The sequence below is a fragment of the Clavelina lepadiformis genome, chromosome 7 (assembly GCF_947623445.1).
Source record: "Clavelina lepadiformis chromosome 7, kaClaLepa1.1, whole genome shotgun sequence".
In the NCBI taxonomy this organism is placed as follows: Eukaryota; Metazoa; Chordata; class Ascidiacea; order Aplousobranchia; family Clavelinidae; genus Clavelina; species Clavelina lepadiformis.
The window spans coordinates 14,567,832-14,587,775 of record NC_135246.1 but is presented as its reverse complement, the minus strand read 5'-3'; the positions used below and the strand labels follow the sequence as shown (position 1 = coordinate 14,587,775).

The following is a 19,944-nucleotide window of genomic DNA, read 5'->3' as shown; positions in this document are numbered from 1 at the left end:
TTTTCTTTGCGTGAAGCTTGTTCCTGTATGTATTTAGGCGAAGAAATAGTTACTGAAGAAGACTCATAATGGTTAACTTTTGATCTGAAAAAGCTCATTGTTTGCCGATGACTGTTTTCGCTGGTAAATGTCATAAGCTACTCAATATCTATAAAATTAAATGTCTTCACCCGATTTAATCATAGAATTTCATATCTTTGTCATAAAGCATCTCAGGTAACAATTCCTTTTGTTCGTGTTATGATTGCTCAACAATAAACCGTTGTCGTGGGTCGCCTGTGTTCTCGACGTGACACCTCAATGGAACTTGGGCAAACAATAATTTATAGCTAACGGCCCAGTGTCAGAACAATAGCAGAACGCCTTTGCTGTCTACCACTGTACTTTTGTGTATGGAATACTTTGTGACTATATTTTGTAATGCATAGTTTTTTTGGCAAAAAAAGCTCGTGTTAACTATTTTTCCATTATTATTTTGTTATTTATTTCCAACTCGCAAGCCTTTATCATTGCATAAATCATTGTAACATTTGTATCTTTGAACTTATGATTCCTACGGTAACAGACAGTTCGCAGCCCAAGTGCGTCAGCACGGTGACATCCCAAAACTCAAATGATTAATTTGGTTTTGGGTCATTTGAGCTCTAAAAAGTTCTTCTTCCAAAGTAACAGTTTTCCTTTCCAATCTAAAAAGCGGTTTAAACACAATCGATCAGTTCCCATTCGATTTAACCAAAATGTTGAGAAAATGCAAAAGAGGACAAAGTTGAAGAGAAATTTTATTATATAGACTCATAGGAACCGACAACTTCGTTCAAACGTATTTGCTTTAGCCAAGGGCTTTGCGTGCATGCATTAGTCGTTGGATGCGTTTGTCTTTCAGAAAAGTTTTTTTAAGGAAAACCTATTTTTCCCATATACCGTACAGTTATTCGGAGTTCGTTCGAGTTGTTTCAGTTTAAAACTTGCGTGCTGCAATTTTAAAGCTATGTGACATCGGTTTCCTCAAAAGAGAATTTTACCAGTTTAATTTCCTTAAATGTTATTAAGATTGTTAACATACGAAAATACATTGACAAAAATGTATTGGTTCTGCATCTCCTGAAATGCAAGTTAACTGTTTACAATTGAAGCTGAAACGATTGCAACATATACTTCATTACGTAATCAACTAATCATATTAATCATATGGAATGTTGATTTAGAGCAGGGGTCGGCAACCTACGGCCCGCCATGCGAAATCGTCCGGCCCAAGATATATTAATTAGTTATCACAAGAATACGGCCCGCCGTTTCTTATTGAGTTTCAAACTGCAGTGTTAGCACTGTTTGAAAAAATTGTGGTATTGTTACGCCATAAATACGTCTTACTAGTCTATTGTTACGCCATAAAACTGGTGCGAAGGCGGTAGACTAGTATCTCGTACTAAGTACGAGATTGTCTGTAGAGTAGAGTAGACTAGTCGTTATAGATACAAAGAGAAATTTAATTACTGAATTTTCCTCACGCTTTTCCGACATTCGTTCTCTACAAAATAAATTCAGGCTATTCAGTACTCCGTTTGAAGAGGACGCCAATACCATTCCTGAAAAATTTCAAATGGACCTTATTGAAATGCAATGCAGTGACGAATTGAAGGCAAAATTTCATACAAAGGGCATATCGCTGCTTGACTTTTACAAAAAGTACCTTCTTGAAAGTGGTCTTTATCCCAGCTTGACCAACAATGCAAAAGAAATGGCATCGATGTTTGGTAGCACGTACACATGTGAACATATGTTTTCAACAATGTAATTCACGAAGAGCAAGCTAAGATCACGCATTTCCGATTTAACGCTAAGATCACGCATTTAGAAAATATTCTGGTTCTTGCTTCATCTGACTTGTCACCAGATGTTGAAAAACTTTCACAAAGCAAGCAGCATCAAGTGTCACATTAATGCTGTGTTGTTGAAGTGTGAATACATATATTTTGCTCTTTTTGTGATTGGTATGATTGAGATTGCAGCAATGTAGCGTAATATACTGAAGTGAGTGTGAATTATAGTATTAATGAAAATTGCGGCCCGCCAAAGAGTTGTACACTCGACATTTGGCCCGTGACTAGCAAAAGGTTGCCGACCCCTGATTTAGAGGATGTATACTGTATAGTCATATAGTGTATACGACATGTGCGTATATAGATATGTTTATGTTATTGTTTAAGAGTTAAGAGTTTCTTTTGCAAAACTTCGCTTTTGTTTATATTTATTAGTAAGCATACAGCGTTCAGGAAAGATAATTAATAAACGCGCTTAGTACAAAACTGGCACAATATCGTGCTGCCGTATAAGCCTTTATATGTTTGTATAACTGCAAAATGCCTAAATATATGCATACTGTCTTGTTGGCTACTGTGCGACACTTATTCATCTTTAACATTTCATGATGATACAGAAAACGTCACATTATAAATGGTTTGCTTTTGTGCAACATGCGACGCACGCTTTCCAATACGTCACGTCCGTTTCTCAGTATGACTGATGCTCGCTTTACCTAAGAACTAAAATTTATTTATAAGTAGTTATTATTGAAATAGGATGGCTTCGTCTTTTGTAAATAATAATTTACAACATGTATAACAGATTAGGAATGCAAAACAGAGATAAAACCTGTAAATGAGCTAAAAATGAGCTGCACAAGGCGGTACAAAGAGGAAGTTTCCCCGCATAATCGGCAGCCAAGTCAATCTTAATCTATTCCAGTAGCCAGGACCAAAAGATTTGGGCTTTATGTGTTGCTAGAGAAATTCGTTGCTGTAAATTTCGATGTTTTAAATATAAAGTGGAGCTTTGTTGAATTACAATATACAACTTGTCAGGTCTGGTCATTAATTTCTGTCACGCAGTTATCAGAATTAGTGAAGTGGACATATGGGACTCTTTGATAAGTACTTCGTGTTCTTTGTTAGTTAAAATAAAAAGTCGGTTTTTCGCAAAAACTTTGAATAGCAGCTCTAAATTCTTGATCAATTTTTCTTATAGTTTTTCTTCACATGAGCGTTACATAAATTCTTTTACTAGCGCAAGTCACAAGACAAGAACTTTTGCTATAATATCCTACAAACTCTTAATTAAATTTGTTCGCATGGTTTCCAGATTATCCAATGCTCGACCATCTAAACAGCAAGGAAACAGAACTAGATCATACACTTTCCTTCTACTCTTCCCCTTTACCATTTCGGGTGATAAACGATACATATTGTTCTAGGGATTAACCCAATGCGTGTGAGATTATGCGGAAGCAGGCAATTGACATCATGGTACGTCAATGTGATGGGCCATGCAAACAAACAGTTTGTATTTAATAAATAATTATAATTAACTGCATCTGTGATGTTCTTTCCAAGCGAAAACGTCAGACAATGCAACTATTAGAACTATAGTCTGGTTAGATCTACTGCATGAAAAAAACAACAAAGCTTATGAGTATGACTAATAAGCCACAGACGTAGCGAGAAACAATGCAACTGAAACAGGTTTTTGTTCATTTGAAGCTGGTACTTCTTTCAAACATACATAGGGTCTGCGGAGTCTCACTCAAACTAAAATACTTGGTTCACCGTTTACCAGATTTGTGTCTTTATTTACAGTAAAACTTTTAGCCAGTACAGAAAGTGCAAATAGAGATTAGTTAATGCGAACGCCAATGTCGTAATGATAAAATACGCTGCAGCTATTGAGCTTTTGGCAAGTTCCAAACCTGGATGTGAAAATCAAAACGGTGACAAAAGAGTCAATGCTCTCCAGAGACTGAAGTAAGTAAAGCAAAAGTCAAAATAATATTTTAGGCCTGCCATTTTATTCTGGAAAATAAGTTTGTTGATTTACATCAACGTCCTTGAATTCGAAAATGGTGTTGCTTATCTTTAATTGTGCCCTTCTCTTTCAATATATTCAATTACCGTTGAGTATATCGCTACCTTTCGGCAGGTTGTCATACAACCGATGGGTTGCTAGTTATAATTACAAGTGCTGCGATGAAGTAGATGATGTCTTGAAGAGACCATTCATTAATACAGGTTACAGGCACGAAAGGGCGTCGTTCATTTATTACCTAAAAAGGTATGGCTTTATTCATTATAGTTGCGTGATTAAACTTAAATATTCATTAAACATGTAATGGAATACGATTGTTAAACATTGTTCTGTTGTTTTCTAGTATTCTCACACCAAATAATGAAAGTGTAAATGTCTGGACACACTTTCTACCATTTCTTTACTTCGTTTACCGAATTTACAACTTCATGCGTAGTGAAGATGATCCATTTGCCGTTTTGAACTATCCTTATTATGTCCATGGAATAGGTATGCGTTGAGTAATGTATATCAATTTGTGATTTTATTTTCACAGTATAGTGCATGGGTTCTTAACCTAGGGTTCGCCAACCAATTTCTCGTAGCCAGATGATATTATTGGGGCATTGTCACTCGTCATAAATAACATTAAAATAACTCGGACCACTACAGACGTTCGGCAGAGTATAAAGTTTTATATTTTATATAAATATTTTCTTATGACACAAGCTTTCGCAAGTTTTCTACAGCTTCCTCAGGTGTACTACTACTCAAGTGTCGAGCAAATGAAAGTTAACCTAAAGAGTGCTACCCTATATTCTGCCTTTTGAATTTATAACGAAACTGCTGGATTACGTGATCATTATTCAACCTTCGGTTTAACATAAAACGTGACTGTTTCTTCCAAAGCATAGCTAGAGGTATAACTATCTAGAAGCCAAAATTACAACGTAGTTTATCGATGAAGTGACTAACGATTTAACGAACCAGCACTCAAAACACAAACATTATGATGACGTACAACTATATACACAAGTGAACCCACGACGGGTCATTTACAGCAGGGTTTCCTAAACTGGGGTCAGTGATAATTGCACTGGGGGTCCAGACTTGCCGTAGAGTCTGACTTACGAGTTTGCTTGTCAAAAATTGCTCCGAGAATTGATAAATTGTGCAATAAAAAGAAATCTCATCAAACGTTGATGTTGTCAGTGTTCTCAATAAACATGATTTAGAGTTATTTATTTTTGGGTTTGTATTATCTTTCCTTGTTGGTTAGGCAGAAAAATTGATACGACATAAGATTGGGGTCCAACAGATTTACAAATAGGGGTCCGTGACCCAAAAGTTTGAGAAGCCCTGATTTACAGTACACTGCATATCACGACGAAGGTACACGGCGTTACAAAATTAGTGTATACGCCGTTTCAACAGTAAATGATCTTGTTTAAAGATTACGAAGCAGGTTGTACTTTTACGTAGTTTTTGGTTGTGTTCTAGTGTGAAAAATTGCAAGCAAAATCCTAACTATAACCAGCTGTTTAAAACGTGGAAGGGTAGGATGGGTTGCCGTCGCATAGTTTTTCATTGTTTAAAATTCGCCTCATTCCAAAAAGGAAGAACCGCTACCATACTGATTTTTTCTGCACAAAACTAATTGTTTTGGTTTGTAGGTGTATGTGCAGTCTTATTAATCAGCACGATTGCCCATACGTTTTGTTCTTGTTCGGCAATTTGTTCAAAGTCCTGTTTCGGAGCTGACTATGCAGCTATTTATTGCTACGGGATATCCTGCTTGATACCTTTCGAATTCTACCTATGTCCAATGAGTCATAATTGTCAAGGTAAATGCAAACATAAACATGTTTGTGTTGTTTTTTGTATACTAATATTGCACTGTTTTAGGATATAGGCAAAGGAATAGACGAATGTGGTAGTATTTTTAAGGTTAACATTCATCTATTCACACGAGCTTGAAAGATGGAGCTTACACATCGCCAGGTGTAGCTATAATAGCTACCTACAGAATGCAGATGAAAGTTGTCAATAATGCTTTTATTTTCGTTTTATATTTGTTCAGGCCCAACTGCGGTTAATTACTTAACTTTTATGTGTATTTTCTCTCTGCTGGCAACCTTTGCAACACTCTTTTCCGATTACTCAAGTCGTTCCCCGATTCCCGGTTTTCGAACGGTCACTTACGTCTTTGGGATCGGCACTGTATATACGCCTTGCGTAGTCAGGTAGCCTGCGATAGTCATACATATACATACTACTTAGTCACAACGCTTTACTTTTATAATTGTCTTCTGTTAGGCAAATTTTTGATTTCAAGCCATTCTGTCGTTTGTTTATATAAAGTATGTTATAGATAAACCTGTGGATAAGCTTGCTTGGTTTGCAGCACACGACACGCTTACTTTGTATTCTTTTAGATATTTTATTTATTCCTTTGAGCATACTCACCCCAGTTATTTCATTGGACACGATTACTCTCTCACCTTCCTTCTTTCAACCTTATGTTTGATAATAGCAGCTTTCTTTTATACACAAAGATTGCCAGAACGTTGGTATACAGGTAAACACACATTTGTGCTGTGGTTAAAGCAACAAGCTCCGCGCATATCTATTACCTTACATTGGAAATATATTTTATGAGATCTGCTTTTCCGTATTTAAATGAAAGTAATAAATTTAGGCAAGTTCGACATTATTGGACATTCCCATAATCTCTTTCACATGCTTTCGGCATTAGCGATGTACATGCAAAATGTCTTACTTGCCAATGTACTGGAAGATGTCAAGCAAGGCATCAAAGATGGGTAGGCTGCTTTTCTATATGTTTGTTTTCCCTGACCATATCATCAAAAACAAATATGGCTCAAAATTGACTGGTAGTAATAAAGTTAGATTTCATCATGTTTCTATTCAGGTACTTCAGTGAAGAACATTTTAACATATCTTGGCAAGCAACACTGGGCGCTTACATTCTTCTACTGGTGAGCACAAACTTGGTGGTTGGGGTTTATGCAATCGTTCTGAGAAAAGATCGCAGCAAAGCGAAGTGTAAATGAACTTAATTCTCATTTCTGATTTTAGTGTTACCAGCTTAACTGGAAATCGCTTAGGTTTATTTAAACTACTATGTGTAGCCTACTACCTCCCTTATAAATTTTCCAGCATTAGCATTTCCTACATCACGGATTTGCTACAGCATTGGTTTGTCAATTGCTGTTTCGTTTTAGGCTTTGTGGGATATTAGATATGTTTTATCGCTTTGTCTTCGATTGTACAAAACTGCAAACCCGATTTTTCTTTTCATATTAATCTCATAACCACCTCAAACGTGGCACTTGTTGTTTTCCTTCAGCATACCTCAATGACGTAGCGACATGAAACAACTTACTTTTCATTTAGAAATTGTACTACGTGAAATGTATGAGTTTATCAAATTATCAATGCAATTTACATCACTTTTGTTTTTATGGAAAATTTCCAATTGTACTTTACTAGACAACTGCAAGATAAACCAAACCTTAATACTAAACGTTGCATTTTTTAATTTGGCTTAGTAGAGTAGACTGAAACTTGCATTGTGTTAGGGGAGAAATAGATTTGAGTATAAAACTCAGGAAAAATAAGTCGATTTTGAAAATGTTTATACGCACAGATACCTCAGGGCAGCTGGTGAATACAGGCAGCGACGCAAAGATTTTTCTAGAGATCTACATTTGTGGCGTTGAAATGAGGTCACAACCCACAACTTTAACTTGCCGAAAAAAATCAACACCCTATAGTCCAGGGGCGGGCAACTTCTTCGGTCGGCGGGCAACTTCTTCGGTCGGCGGGCCTGATATGAGAAAATGAAGTACTTGGCGGGCCGGATTCCTGAATAGATTGGAACGCAGCTTTGTCTTATTAATGTTCATGGTCGAAAATGTTTGCTCATAAATGTATGTAGACCCGAACAGAACAAGTAGATTTATGGCCATCTTTCTCAGGTTGGCAAACTTGGACTTATTCAGTGACGCAATACAGGGATTGCGGCAGAATGTGGCCGCAGGCCACATTATCATGTAAGACCGGAAACTGTCTACGGGCCGCTCAAAATCCCGTCGCGGGCCGGATCCGGCCCGCGGGCCGTATGTTGCCCACCCCTGCTATAGTCCTATACCCTAACCGTACTATTCTCAAAATGCAACTGAAATTGGAATCCCTTATGAGGTTAGTAACATCGTCAAAAGAAGAAGAAAATCCCAAATGCTTGTTGTCAAGCAAACGCCTAAGCAAAAGCACAGAGCCTCAAGAATCGTAGTTGTTCATAGTGCTACATCTCTATGAATAAACGCAGAAAACCATTAAAACATATACGTGTGTAAGATAGGTGTCCTTTCGGCTCTTCGTTGTTGTCCGATGGAATTCGCGACACCACGTAATGAGATATCACGCACTTAACTTAGTGCAAGTTGAGTACTCGGTATGTAGCGCTTTGTTAAATTTTTGCCGAAATAGACGTCATTGCCGGTGTCGTTTGTATAGCAAGATTGTTTTCATCGGTTAAGTGTAAGAGGAGTTGTGCGTAGAAAACTGGGGCCGACTCGGTTATACATTTATATACTAGGAACACGTATAGCGCAGCGAAAGACATTACGCTACATATATGTTGTTGAGCTGTTCCTGATCCTCGACTGCGGCTAGCTTGGTATTATTTCTTTGGCAAACTAATATGTGAGAAAGCACAGGCATAACTTGAGGCGCTCAGACGTCTCAAAATAACGTCTGTGTACCTCCTTGCATAAAAGAAGACAGAATCGAAATACAAACTGTGAAAAATGATAAACACAATAACTTTACCTGCAAATGGAAGTGGTGTCCTGCTGCTACCTAGCAGGCAGGGTGGTGAACGCTACACACGCAACGAATTGATTGAAATGAGACAAACGACTCTAATGTAGAGTGGGTTGTCTACTCATTGGTGCATGACAATACACTTTAAGTATAAGTATTGTATTTTTTTAATTTAATTCTTTCAATATTTTACGTTTAGGTTCTTCATGGATTATTAGTTTGTAAATTTCTACAAAATATTATAATTAATGAAAACATGTTTAGGGTCTGTGGATTGCGTACTGGGAAGTGTGGTACATACACAAGAGACTGATCATATCAACGTACACGCTGAACCTTATACGTTGGCGCTGGTTTATGTTAACAAACCTGGTAAAGTTATAATTGTGTAACGTATCGGAGAGGTTTGATAGGCGTAGTATGCCGCCGAACTGTCTACAGTAGCCGTAAGTGGTTTAACTTCGATATAATTAATATATCTGACTCCTCAGAAGGGCGTCTCCACCCCAGCTCACAGGCGGCTTAAATCGGTTCAATCACCCGAAGTAGCCTATGCTGCTACCACGAGTGTAATCAGTGCTATGTGTTCGATCTGTAGTGAATGCGCGACGCACACAATCAAGGCGCATTTCAATTACTGTACATCATAAGTACAACAGGAAAATACGAACAACACAAACATCTTAAATTTCATAACCTAATAACAGACAAGTGGCAGTGTACGCCACAGATGCTTTAACAGCGTTTTGTGTGATGCGAAGTGTCATGCTATTCAGTCCGTGCTGCCATGAATGTGGATAAATGAGTAATTTTTAACTGCCCACCAAATCAAGTAGGCTATACATTAAAGCTATGCAGTACAAATATTGCGGCCTACTACCTGTTTAAATTATAAGAATTTGTGTCTAGGCTACTTGAAACACTTCAATTTTTCTCTTTGCATGCTAAGCCTTGCTTTTTGCACACCCAGTCTTACACAGTGCACATACGTAGCCTCTAGCTTATCTCATTGCATAGAATTTCATTTACGGTAAAAATGGAAACCGACATACTTTCTATTCTGGTAGATGTACTGGTATTCAATTAAATGTATAAACAAGAGATATGTTATCAGCTGGGTTTAGCTTATGCAAAGTTGCCTCACTTTTTAGTAGCTTTCATTCAAATTCATGTTTAGGTTGTGGCAGTACCACTTGCGATGACTAGTTTAGAGGAACTGCAAGTGGAACATAAGCAGATTACAAAATTCCTTGGCAAAGTTCAACGTGAAGTTGAAAGTTTGCTCGCAAAGCAAGAGGAGCTACTAGAGCGAAAAGCTTTACTGGAGTCAGAAATTGATCGTCATCAGTGTTCAAGCAATGAACGAAACATTGCTGACCCTCAGTGGTCCTCAGAGGAATTTGAGTGGAGTGACAAGCTACGTGACAAACTGCAAAATGTATTTCAAATACAAGATTATCGTGCAAAGCAGCTTGAAGCCATTAATGCAACTCTAAGTGATCGTGACGTACTTCTTATTATGTCCACAGGTGGTGGGAAAAGTCTGTGCTATCAACTTCCAGCAATAGTATCCCATGGATTAACACTCGTTGTTTCTCCATTAATATCTTTAATGGAAGATCAGACAATTTCTTTACAAAAATATGGTATTGAAGCAGTGCTTTTAAATGCAGAAACGCCGAAAGAAGTTGTTAAAGGCGTTTATCAAACGATGACATCTAAAGCACCAAAGATTAAACTACTCTATGTAACTCCAGAAAAAATCTCTAAGAGCAAACGCTTTATGGCTCAACTTGAAAAGTGTTACAAAGCAGGAAATTTAACAAGAATCGCCATTGATGAGGTTCACTGTACAAGTCAATGGGGAAATGACTTTCGACCAGATTATAAAATCCTGGGTATTCTGAAAAAGCAGTTTCCGAAAACACCTATTTTGGGCCTGACTGCTACTGCTACTTCAAAGGTGGTGAATGACATTAAGAAGATGTTAAATATTCCATTTGCATTGTTGTTTAAAACCCAACTGAATCGAAGCAACCTCTTCTATAAAGTTCGTGTGAAGCCAAAAACTCAAAGTGAAACCATCGCTGATATGGTCGCTGTCATAAATGAAAATTTTATGAATAAGTCTGGTATAGTATACTGTTTTTCACGTAAAGACTGCTCTGAGGTCAGTGGCAGTCTAAACAAGTCTGGTATCAAATCAGCAGTCTATCATGCTTATTTGCCAAATGATGTCAAATCTAAGGTTCACAAAATGTGGATTGACGGCGGTGTACAAGTGATATGTGCCACCGTTGCATTTGGCATGGGTATAAACAAACCAGACGTTCGTTTTGTAATTCATCACTCAATAAGCAAGAGTGCAGAAAACTACTATCAAGAATCAGGCAGAGCTGGCCGAGATGGTCAGCATGCTCTATGTCTTTTGTATTTTGGATTTTCCGACATCTTTCGACAAAGTTCCATGGTTTTAACTGAAAGGACTGGCCTGGATAAGTTAAGTCACATGATAAGCTATTGTCACAATCTTAAGAAATGTCGGCGTAACTTGCTAGCACATTACTTTGGCGAATCATGGGATTCAGTAACTTGCAATCAAATGTGTGATGCTTGCCAGAGCAATGCTACAGGTGATGTTTGTAATCTGGACATCACTGAACACTGCCGTGCAATTTTAGATGTTGTAAAGACAGCGGAAAGCTTAGGTGATGGAAATCGTGTAACAGGATTGAAAGTTGTTGAGGGTGCTGCTGGACGTGGGAAATGTAAAACTTCTAACAAAACCTTAAAAGCTATGGATGCTGAATCTGTTCAAAGAATTATTATTTACATGTTGTTAAATAATTATTTGAAAGAGGACTTCCATTTTACACCATATTCAACCATAAGTTACTTGATACCTGGCCCTTTATCGTCAAACTTGACACAGGCCAATGTTCGGATAGATATGCCAGCAAAAGGCTCTAAAAATTTAAAGGAAGTATACAGCACTCAGCCATTATCAGAATTCATGCAAAAACGAACATCAACAACTAAAAGCTCTTGTAAAAAACGACCCAGACCAAATCTTTCTTTGTCTGGTGTTGGAAATGGGGCAACATCATCTGTTGTATTAGATGATAAACCTTCGAAATTATTAAAAAGGCATGCTCCAAGTACAAGCTTACATGTGCCGATTGTTATAGATGACAGTGATTGACCTGTTATGACTAACAATTATTATTGGTTCAGATCCTGGTATAAAACTTCTTTATCTTTCTAAGAACTCTATTGTGTGTAACTATTAATGTAATAAATTTAATAAATGTATTGTAGCAAAAATTGCTTTAAATTCTCTGGTATTTTTGTTCTGGATTTAAGCATTTTCATTCAGTGCTCCACTTCCCAGTTTTATATTTATTTTAATTTTTAATGTTTGTCTTTAACGTTGCAGATGCGATGAAAGGTTGTGATTTGATTACCTGTAATTTGACACTTAGGGTTTTATTGTAAATACAATGGACCTTGACAGTGAAACTAACCAGTTGGATGTTTCGATAGAAGGGGCTTTAGAACTTCCTGAAGAGGTTCAAGATGTGTTGAACACCGTTTTTCCAAGCAATGACCCACTTGAGCAGGCAGATTTTAACGTTGTGAACTACATCAATACACTTTTTCCAAATGAACAATCACTTTCAAATATTGATGAAGTGGTTACTTCTGTTGAAACCAAAATTGACAACCTTGACAATGAAATAAAGACAGCGGTGCGAAGGCAAACTACAGTTGGCAATGATGGCCAGCAGGCGCTAGAGGAGGCCCACGTTGCTATTCAAGAACTTTTTGCTAAAATCAAAAACATCAAGGACAGAGCCGAACAATCTGAACAAATGGTGAAAGAGATTACAAGAGATATAAAGCAGCTGGATCAAGCAAAAAGGAATTTGACACAGGCAATCACTACTCATAATCACCTTCACATGTTAATGAGTGGTGTGGAAACTTTACAGAATCTAACACGAAAACGTCAATTTGGTGAAGCGGCTAGTCTCTTGCAAGGGATTGTTAATGTAATGGAACATTTCACCAAATACAAATCGATTCCCACTGTGCGAGAACTTACATCTCGTGTGGACACTTTGAAACAGGAGTTAACCCAACTTGTTTTGTCAGAATTTGACAGTGCATTTGGCACTGGGCCGAAAGGCAGTCTCAACATCACTATTTTGCGGGAGTCATGTGAAGTTGCAGATGTCTTGGAACCTGCTGTAAAGCGTGAACTCTTAACTAAGTTCCTTAAAAATCAACTTTCAGAATATGTTGTTTTATTTGATTCATCCCAGGATGTGGCCTGGCTTGACAAAATAGATAGAAGGTATGCCTGGATAAAACGCATCCTAGTGGATTTTGAGGACAAACTGGGCCAAATATTTCCAGAAAGATGGGAAGTTTCTGAAAGAATTGCAGTGGAATTTTGCCAAATCACAAATAAAGAACTCAGCAATTTAATGCAACGTAGAGCAAAGGAAATTGATGTTAAACTTTTGCTTTTTGCCATACAACGAACTACTAACTTTGAACAGCTGCTAGCCAAACGTCTTTCTGGTAACACCCTGAAAATTTCCCCAAGTACTAACAACAAACCACACGGCAGCACTAAAACAGAGAATGGTGAAGGAAATCCTTTTTTGGAAGGCGTAGATACTGAAGACGAAAAAACAGAGAGTGGAACAACATCGAAGGCACAGAGAGATCCAGAAAGCCCATTTCTGAGGTTAATTTCTCAGTGCTTTGAACCATATTTATATATTTATGTTGAATCACAGGATCGAAACCTGTCAGAACTAATTGGAAAATTTCAAGAAGACTTTACTGCTCAGCGTGAGCAGATGCATTCTAGTGGGGCAAATAATGAAGGTGGTGTACTCGGAAGCTGTGCAGACTTGTTTGTGTATTACAAGAAATGCATGGTACAATGTTCACAGTTGAGCACTGGAGAACCAATGCTGGCTTTGGCCACACTTTTCCAGAAATACCTTCGTGAATATGCCAATCAGATTCTAACTAACAACCTTCCGAAATCATCCGCTACTTCTGTCTCCTTAACAGGTGGAAATATTACTTTCTCTACTGTCACAAATTTACTGAAAGAAACAACTTCCAGTCTAAAGGAAACATCAGAAGTCAGTCGTCTTAGCCCTGCTGATCTTAACATTGCCTGCTCCATTCTAACTACTGCTGATTACTGCCTTGAAACAACACAGCAGCTTGAAGGAAAGCTGAAGGAAAAGGTTGACCACAACTTAGCATCAAGGATTGATCTCAGTGAAGATCGTGCAGCATTTAGCTCTGTGATTTCAACCAGCATTCAGTTACTTGTGCAAGATATGGAATCTGCATGCGAACCAGCATTCACAGCTATGTCGAAGGTTTCATGGACCAATTTTGAACACGTTGGTGATCAAAGTTCTTATGTGAATACAATAACCTCACACATAAAGCAAACTGTCCCTCTGGTTCGTGCAAGCCTTTCCAGCGCTCGGAAGTATTTCACTCAATTTTGCATAAAGTTTGTCAACTCTTTTATTCCACGCTTTATCAGTGCTTTGTACAAGTGTAAACCAATAGGAACTGTCGGAGCTGAGCAACTTCTCCTCGACACACATTCGTTGAAAACAGTCCTTCTTGAACTTCCATCAGTTGCTTCTCAAGTTTCACGCAAAGCTCCAACATCTTACACAAAAATAGTGGTAAAGGGTATGACTAAAGCTGAGATGCTTCTCAAGGTGGTAATGACACCTCACGAACCCAATGCAGCTTTCGTTTCAAGCTGCATTAGGCTGTTAGTTGACCCAGATATTGACACTTTTCAAAAGATCTTGGACATGAAAGGGCTAAGGAAAATTGAACAAAATGCCGTAATTGAAGCATTTAAAACACAAATGCCAACTGCAGGAACATCTAGTTCTTTTTCCATTGCAACCAATATCACTGGAGATAGTGAGTCAACGTCACGTATTAGAAAACTGGAGAAGCTTATAAAGAAAAGACTTTAATTTAATTATACTAGAATGAATATATTACTGTTTTAAATGATTGTAATTTTATGTCTGAAGTGGTGCACCTTTACTCATGTAGAATATAAAAAATGTTTTGCTATTGCATAGTCATATCAGCATTAGTTAATTTGGCTACCCTATTGCTAAGATAGTTTTAGTAACATAATCACAATATTTCTTTGTTAAATTTGGTTAAAAAATCAATTTACAATTTACAAGTCAGCACCCAGTCATTCAGTTTGATCAATTTGCTTTCTATTTTGAGATTCGTTTTAAATCTGCCCAGATCATGTTAATGATATGTAACTTTTTGCAAGCATTGATATATTTCAAAATTGTCTGTTTTGCATATATGTATGGTGTTTCCATATTCCAGTAATAGTAGTGAAATATTTGCCATAAGCCTACATGCTTACTGTTACTGTATTATGCGTGCAATACATTGTGCATTTAATGTCAGTATGCAACGCTTGTGGTTGTGCTGCCACTGCTTTGGTCAAGTACTTTGATAAACTGAATTTATTCGTGTTTACTGCACAAAAACCTGCATCTTACGGTGCTGATCATACATTGCACAATCGCAGACAGTACAATAGCGATCTCAAGGTTATCCGAGTGACCCAAATCTTTTTTGCTTATCCGGTTTCCAGTCTAGCCGCCGTTTATAAGACTGTAAATCTTATTTAGTTGAAATAGCTAAAGGTATTATGATAATACGCAGTTACATGCTTTCCTTGTATACCATTACTATACTATAGAAATATCACTGGTATGTAAATGTTACAACCTGTTAGTTGACAATCTGTATTAACAATAGTTTTCACTGTTATTACGTAGATAGTAGACGTAGAAATCCCGTGTCATTTTGTGAGTAACTTTTGACTTACATTCTGACTTTTTCTGATACCAGTGGTACCCTATTCCCATCACAGACTTTTAAGGGTTCCGCATTATCGCTATTTGAGGATAATTTTGGAAGATGGGGCTAATTTTGGGAATAGTATTAGGAATTTAAATACGTAACTTGAATTATTCCACGATTAGAATTAAGGTAGGGTACGCCCTATGCCATAAGAATTTAATGTGTTGCTCATGAATCTGAACAGCCTATTATGCGCGAATTTCGACCATTTTTCTTATTCTAACAAACTTAATCTTTTAAGCAGGTTCATGCTAAAACAGCAGCAAAACATTATTACTTATGACCGACCGACCTTTAAGACAAGGTCAAATAAATGGCTAAAGCTTTAGTAATTCAATATTAGAATAGAAAACGAGCTAAATTCCTTCACCGTTCCCGCAATTTTCTCTAGAGTAGACCGTAGGGGCACCAGAAAAGATCTTGCTGCAACCTTCATTCAATCCTCTCTATTTTCCACTTTCTTTAGAGCCTCGGCCAATCTCAAACTCTAATGATTCGATTTCCGAGTTCGTAATGCAGTTTTTGCACGAGATGCTTAACAATCTGCGATTTCTTCCACTCACCTTCAAAGGTGACAAGTTTAAGCATGACTTTTCTGCTCGTCACCTACACCTTGACATACCGAAATGTATCAACGGATTCGATTCGAATTTGCAGGATTATTGAAATCTGTTGTTCGTATTCTCACGCATCCGAATCATTTTGAAACATATCTAGTAGAAATTCCAACTTTTCTTAAGTATTTTAGTTTAGTATCCGTGCTGGTTTCAACATACGCTGCGTTCGTCGCTTTTTCAAGCATGTTTGGGCTAAGTTTTTTGGCTTTGTCATTTTTTTCCTCTTGCACATTTGCCCGTAGTACTGTCGTACCTAGCCAAGTTTTTGTCCCCATCGCCTCATGAAGAATAATTGAATGGATGGTATGGTATCGTATCAGAATCTTTGTCCTCAGACTGAGGAAAATCGTTCCACAACTTGAACTAGAGCCCTGGTTACCGAGTTACTATTTTAACCTCGGCCACCGAGTTTGTTTTTGTGCAAGTTGCGATAGACACACATATTTTTTGATGAATGAGCATATTTTGAGATTTCTAAAATGATTCAGACTTATTTAATTTACTGAAACGGAGTTATGTAGGCTACTGCTATATTTGACATTATTTTTTAACGACAGACTGTTATCTGCCGAAATGGCAAAATTCCTCTGGAATCTACAGAAAATAACACCAATTTTTGAAGTTACCAAGACCAAAGAGATTTAAGCAATGTGTTCAAAAGTCTTTGCCAACATTAAGTTATGAGTAGGGCCTGCAAAAGTCAATAAAGTCAAAAATGTTTAAGGACCTCGTCTGACCACGAATCAAAGAATAAAGTTGCTTTAAGCACCTAGGGGATTGTTTCTAAGAAGTTTATAGGTCAAAATAAAGTCAAAATTTTCAATAAAGTCAAAATTTGTCAAAATATGGCTTTTTACAAAGTTTTTGTGTTTCTTGAGAGTAATTCTTGTAAAAATCCTCGTGAAAGCATTGTAAATCAGGAACTGCGACACAATTAAACCATATTAACCCATAAAAGCAGGAAGTAAGTCACAATGCCCACTTGGATCAGCAGTAACTTTTATCGCAAATTGTCCATTGTTTATTCATTGTTACGTATTTAAATACGGTAATTCTTATAAAACACTTCCTCTTCATAAACGTAGTATTTTCGAAGATCAACAGTTTGGATTTTAGGAATAGCCTACTGACATTCTGTAATACAAAAATGCCTAAGCAAGCTAAATTGTCTTCAGCAAAAGTTAGACAGATTTGTCGAGATTTTTCTGATGAATTTAATGCAACTCCCGGGGGTGATTTAAGGTGCAATTTTTTCGAGGTTATAGTGAAGTGCGATAAAAAGTATTTTGTTGAAAGCCACAGGAACAGTAAACGCCATCAAGCTGGATTGGAGCAACAACAAGCATTCCCTGTTTAATTTGCTGTTTATTAGAATTTACCATGCGGAGACAATCGAGGCAAAGTGCCCTTTTCACAAGATAACACAAGCTACCTAAATCTATCGCCAAAAAACACGACGCACTTTTTATAATCCATAAAACACCTTGACTTTTCGACAAAATATTACGTTTGGGTCTGAAATCGACAAAATATTATGTTTGGGTAACTGGAGGAAGAACTGTGGCCTCTACAAATAAGCAATTTCGTTAGGTCAAAATAAAGTCAAAATTTGATAAAAATAAAGTCAAAAAAATTTTTTTTTAGGTCAAAATAAAAATGGCCCTAGTTATGAGTTTGTGGCGGTGTCATTCAACATCTCTACGTCACAATGCCCGAACTAATTTGGCAGCAACAACAACAAATGAAATTTGGCATCACGTCTAGCCGATGATGTCACTTGAAACTTTAACTCTAAGTAAAAACGAAGTTAATTTATTTTAACTACTGTAACTAATGCAATATAAATTTTAAATATGAATAACAATTATGGGAGCAGAGGAATATCCTGGTTTAAAAGATGAAATGGTCGATAAGGTAACTTTATAACAAAAAAGATTTTTTTGCTATGATGTGACGCATTGACAAACTTATTCTTTAAATGTAGCGGTTTAAAATGGAGGGGATTTTGGAATAAGCCACGGTGTGAACTATGAAGGTGCTTGGATACGATAAACGCGGGCTTGTTTGGTTAGCACTTACGGGCTAGGCAACTAGGCCTATATTTGTTTGGGTTGCTCCTACTCTTTTACCTTAATTTTAACAGTTTTTGCGTTGGTATAGACTAGGTTTATTATGAAGTAAAAGAGAGAGAGAGAGAGAGTTTATTTCACCATACAACAACAAACCAAAAATTATCATAACACAACTAATTGGTGTGGGACAGCGAAAAGACCTGACAGTCATCTGCCCCAGATTCTATTGCAAAAAAGAAATAAACGATTAAAAATCGGATAGCCTAGATAAAAACATTATTAGCCTACCTTACCGGAAGACCGTTAGTGTTAGCCTAGACCAGTTTCACGTTAGTGCATTAACGCATATAGTATACGGGTATAAGCCTATGTTAGTTAGCGGACATGTACAGTGCACAACATATCTTTCTGGTGAACAAACTAGGTCAAAAAGCTACTTCGGTGCACACATCATTACAAGCAATTCCCAAACAACGACATCTGGTGCATACTCGCGCATACCGGTACACACTTCCGGATGCCTACTGGTGCACACCAATCTTTGAAAATTTTGCTCTCTGGTGCGCAAAAAACTTACATTCCATACTGGGTTGCGCAGGTATTTCTCACCCAACAACAGTAAACTTTCCAATCTGGACGTACGATATATTGAACTCAATGCAAGCAATTGACCTATCACCCATTTAAAAGTGAAATTCTGGTAGCCTAGGTGGATCAATTGCAGAAGTACACAACCAAATGACGTCACATTTTGGATAACAGGGACCTAGTATATAAATGCATCATAGGGTTGTGCACTAGATCCGCCAAGTCTATATGCCACACTTTCTTTTGACATGATGTTTATACTTTGTTAGATCTTTGGCCTATCCTGACTGAATTAAATGAAGCATACACAGGAGTCTTGCGAGGACGTGCATTGGCACTGGGCCAGACTGCGGATTGTGGCCGTTTTTAGCAAGATCTTGTTTGTACCAAACCCAAACAACCAAAAACGACAAGTGCAGGTGTGCCTGCACAATTACATAGTAATGTACGCAGTTTGACAAATTCAATTTCTTGATCAATTAAAAATTGAGTGCGCAGAAGTTAAACTGTCCAAGTCATGAAGTACATAATTACACTTCGAACACTAGATCAAAACGGCAAAAACTTTCTTTCGAGGAAGTAACTTCATAGAAAATCTGAAGCTTTTAGCCAAAAATTTTACTTAAAACAATTAAAGAAATTACAAGAAATTGTCTTCTTTAAAAGGTCCATTCTTTTTTGTCCCAAAAATTGGTGCAACGAATTCCTTGTAAAAAAAAAATTTTCACATTGTCAAGTAAAAATCGATTGAGGCAGTCTAAACCAACAGATGCAATATATAACTAATACTAACAACAGTTGTATAACAGCTATCCATTAATTGAAAAAATCCATTAGTTAAGTGAACATAATGAAAAAAAATTATGCCAATATTCGTCAAGTACAAGTATTAGGGCACCTTTTAATTATGTAAATATTGTATTCGTTTACAATCCATTGCTTAGCGAGTCCAGTTTTATAGATCTTTTTGTTTTTTCGCCAGGGACATAGATGGAAATTAAGTCGTTTATAATGGAAAC

The 19,944-nt window shown here is 37.2% G+C and overlaps 3 protein-coding genes across 4 annotated transcripts; all 3 read left to right on the top strand.

The window, feature by feature from the left end:
• Positions 1-3,505: 3,505 nt before the first annotated feature.
• LOC143464671 (membrane progestin receptor gamma-like) lies at positions 3,506-7,378 on the top strand. The gene is made up of 8 exons (XM_076962590.1): positions 3,506-3,797; positions 3,973-4,104; positions 4,202-4,347; positions 5,511-5,681; positions 5,918-6,080; positions 6,273-6,415; positions 6,536-6,659; positions 6,770-7,378. The coding sequence occupies exons 1-8, from the start codon at positions 3,697-3,699 to the stop codon at positions 6,909-6,911; spliced, it is 1,122 nt and encodes a 373-aa protein (XP_076818705.1). The 5' UTR covers positions 3,506-3,696; the 3' UTR covers positions 6,912-7,378.
• A 1,519-nt stretch (positions 7,379-8,897) lies between these two features.
• LOC143464670 (ATP-dependent DNA helicase Q1-like) lies at positions 8,898-12,122 on the top strand. 2 transcript variants are annotated; one of them, XM_076962588.1, is made up of 2 exons: positions 8,898-9,057; positions 9,863-12,122. In XM_076962588.1, the coding sequence occupies exons 1-2, from the start codon at positions 9,043-9,045 to the stop codon at positions 11,885-11,887; spliced, it is 2,040 nt and encodes a 679-aa protein (XP_076818703.1). In that variant the 5' UTR covers positions 8,898-9,042; the 3' UTR covers positions 11,888-12,122. The 2 variants fall into 2 exon arrangements, with proteins under 2 accessions (XP_076818703.1, XP_076818704.1); XM_076962589.1 differs by lacking the exon at positions 8,898-9,057 and adding an exon at positions 9,073-9,517.
• Positions 12,123-12,174: 52 nt separating this feature from the next.
• On the top strand, positions 12,175-15,244 carry LOC143464669 (vacuolar protein sorting-associated protein 53 homolog). Its single transcript, XM_076962587.1, has one exon. It carries the CDS (start codon positions 12,186-12,188, stop codon positions 14,721-14,723), a length of 2,538 nt encoding a protein of 845 aa, XP_076818702.1. The 5' UTR covers positions 12,175-12,185; the 3' UTR covers positions 14,724-15,244.
• Positions 15,245-19,944: the final 4,700 nt, after the last annotated feature.

What these genes read in the sequence shown, in the direction of transcription:
- LOC143464671 (XM_076962590.1), top strand. Translation starts at nt 3,697, where the DNA reads ATGATAAAATACGCTGCAGCTATTGAGCTTTTGGCAAGTTCCAAACCT. An exon ending in AATGCTCTCCAGAGACTGAA is followed by an intron (nt 3,798 to 3,972) that starts GTAAGTAAAGCA and finishes ACCTTTCGGCAG; the next exon opens with GTTGTCATACAACCGATGGG. An exon ending in GCCAGAACGTTGGTATACAG is followed by an intron (nt 6,416 to 6,535) that starts GTAAACACACAT and finishes TAATAAATTTAG; the next exon opens with GCAAGTTCGACATTATTGGA.
- LOC143464669 (XM_076962587.1), top strand. Translation starts at nt 12,186, where the DNA reads ATGGACCTTGACAGTGAAACTAACCAGTTGGATGTTTCGATAGAAGGG.